At 46.4% G+C, this 2,548-nt stretch overlaps 1 protein-coding gene across 1 annotated transcript in view; it reads left to right on the top strand.

The window, feature by feature from the left end:
• The window catches only part of LOC104997924 (chromosome unknown open reading frame, human C1orf100), a 36,685-nt gene that overhangs the window by 23,855 nt on the left and 10,282 nt on the right, over positions 1-2,548 (top strand). The window contains exon 4 of the mRNA XM_010852908.1: positions 1,523-1,695. Within this exon, the coding sequence (XP_010851210.1) occupies positions 1,523-1,695 (173 nt within the window). The remainder of the gene's footprint in view (positions 1-1,522; positions 1,696-2,548) is intronic.

Here is a 2,548-nt window from a genome sequence, read left to right as displayed (position 1 = left end):
CTTTGCCAACAAAGGTCCATCTAGTCAAGGCTATGGTTTTTCCAGTAGTCATGTATGGATGTGAGAGTTGGACTGTGAAGAAGGCTGAGCGCCAAAGAATTGATGCTTTTGAACTGTGGTGTTGGAGAAGACTCTAGACAGCCCTTGGACTGCAAGGAGATCCAACCAGTCCATTCTGAAGGAGATCAGCCCTGGGATTTCTTTGGAAGGAATGATGTTGAAGCTGAAACTCCAGTACTTTGGCCACCTCATGAAAAGAGTTGACTCATTGGAAAAGACTCTGATGCTGGGAGGGATTGGGGGCAGGAGGAGAAGGGGACGACAGAGGATAAGATGGCTGGATGGCATCACTGACTTGATGGACGTGAGTCTGAGTGAACTCCGGGAGTTGGTGATGGACAGGGAGGCCTGGTGTGCTGCGATTCACGGGGTCGCAAAGAGTCAGACATGACTGAGGGACTGAATTGAACTGAACTGAATGATTAGAGATATTACTTTGCCAACAAAGGTCCATCTAGTCAAGGCTACGGTTTTTCCAGCAGTCATGTATGGATGTGAGAGTTGGACTGTGAAGAAGGCTGAGCACCGAAGAATTGATGCTTTTGAACTGTGGTGTTGGAGAAGACTCTTGAGAGTCCCTTGGACTGCAAGGAGATCCAACCAGTCCAACCTAAAGGAGATCAGTCCTGGGTGTTCATTGGAAGAACTGATGCTGAAGCTGAAACTCCAATACTTTGGCCACCTCATGTGAAGAGTTGACTCATTGGAAAAGACCCTGATGCTGGGAAGGATTGGGGGCAGGAGGAGAAGGGGACGACAGAGGATGAGATGGCTGGATGGCGTCACCGACTGGATGCACATGAGTTTGAGTGAACTCTGGGAGTTGGTGATGGACAGGGAGGCCTGGCATGCTGTGATACATGGGGTCGCAAAGAGTCGGACATGACTGAGCGAATGCACTGAATTGAACTGAATGATTAGTGATGTTGAGCGCTATGATTAAAGCCTTCAACAAACTGGGCATAAAGGGAACATACTTCAACATAATAAATTCCACATATGACAAGCCCACAGCTCACATTATACTCATCTGGAGGTATAGGAAGGTTATAACCAGTTTCAGGCTCATCAAACACCAGTATGCACCATAGTGGTTAGTCTGGTCAAAATAAAGCAGTAGCACCTTGAGGGAATTAAATATGCAAACAAAAATTACACTTCAAAAGGGTACTGGAAAATAACCATGCCAGAACAGATCCAGAGGAAGTTTTGATGCCGGTCACCTTCTGTGACCTGTGATTAGAAAGAAGGAGGGATGCTAAAGGGAAGAACAAGAGTCTGGAATCCTTGAACCTTCTACTGACAAGTTTGCTAGGGCTAACCGTGGAGTTACAGAGTCTTGTCAATACTATCTTGGTAGCCTCCAGGCCACTTTTAGGGAATGGATTTCAGCTGAGGAGAAAATGAAATGCTTTTCTTCTACCAGGTGGGCATTTAGCAAGCTGTTTCTATTTTCATTTAGACCTCTCATAGACTTGGACATTCCGTTTAAGAAGAAAAGTCAGTATCAGCCTCAATTAGACCAACAAACTCTCATTCAGTACATCTGTTTTCGAAGACGTTCAAAGCCTGCCGAACCATGGTATAAAGAAACCTCTTACCAAAGAGACTATTCTTTGCCATTTTACAAGACGGGTAAGTTAGATCAAGGGTTCTTACTGTCTGAGAGCAACTCTGCCTGGGCCACATTTGAGCATCTTCTGTGGGCTTGCTGTCTCAGGGAGCATGTCTGGGACCTGTCACATTGGTAGGGAGGGGTATTCACTTGTGTTTGGTGCAGGAAGAAGAGTTTAGAGAGCTGCCCCTGGGCTACATCCTTCTTTCCTAGCTCCTCGTACAGGAGACTTTCAGGCTGAAAATTCATAAATGTCCTTGGTAGAAAGCAAGCTCGAGTCTGACCACTCCTTGGAGCCCCTTGTCACTTGACAAATTTGTTATTGTAGCATACTGTTGAGAGGATCTTCCTCCCCTCACTCTATTTTAAATGGATTTACGACAATTATTTAATATTTGCAGGTATGTTTCAAAAATTCTAAGTTCCCTCTGTAGTATTTCTCCATGCTGCAGCCTGTGTGTGAGTGCTGAGGGGCCAAGGCCCCCCACAGATATGACCCTTGGGAGTACATGTGGTTATGACCTTAAACTTGACTGCATTCCTGTCATCACTGACACTTTGGATTTTAGTCACAGTATCGATTGCTCTATTGACAGACTTTCTGAATGAGTAAACCCCAATACTTCTGGGTCTCTTACACGGTGGCAAGCATATATTTGATCCGAAGGCAATGGCACCCCACTCTAGTACTCTTGCCTGGAAAATCCCGTGGATGGAAGAGCCTGGTGGGCTGCAGCCCATGGGGTCGCTAAGAATCGGACACGACTGAGTGACTTCACTTTCATGCATTGGAGAAGGAAATGGCAGCCCACTCCAGTGTTCTTGCCTGGAGAATCCCAGGGACGGGGGAGCCTGGTGGACTGCCGTCTATGG

This window comes from Bison bison, unplaced genomic scaffold, assembly GCF_000754665.1.
Source record: "Bison bison bison isolate TAMUID 2011002044 unplaced genomic scaffold, Bison_UMD1.0 scf7180017864317, whole genome shotgun sequence".
Classification (NCBI taxonomy): Eukaryota; Metazoa; Chordata; class Mammalia; order Artiodactyla; family Bovidae; genus Bison; species Bison bison.
Note: the sequence above shows the minus strand (reverse complement) of the source record. Positions and strands in the feature narration are given on the sequence as shown.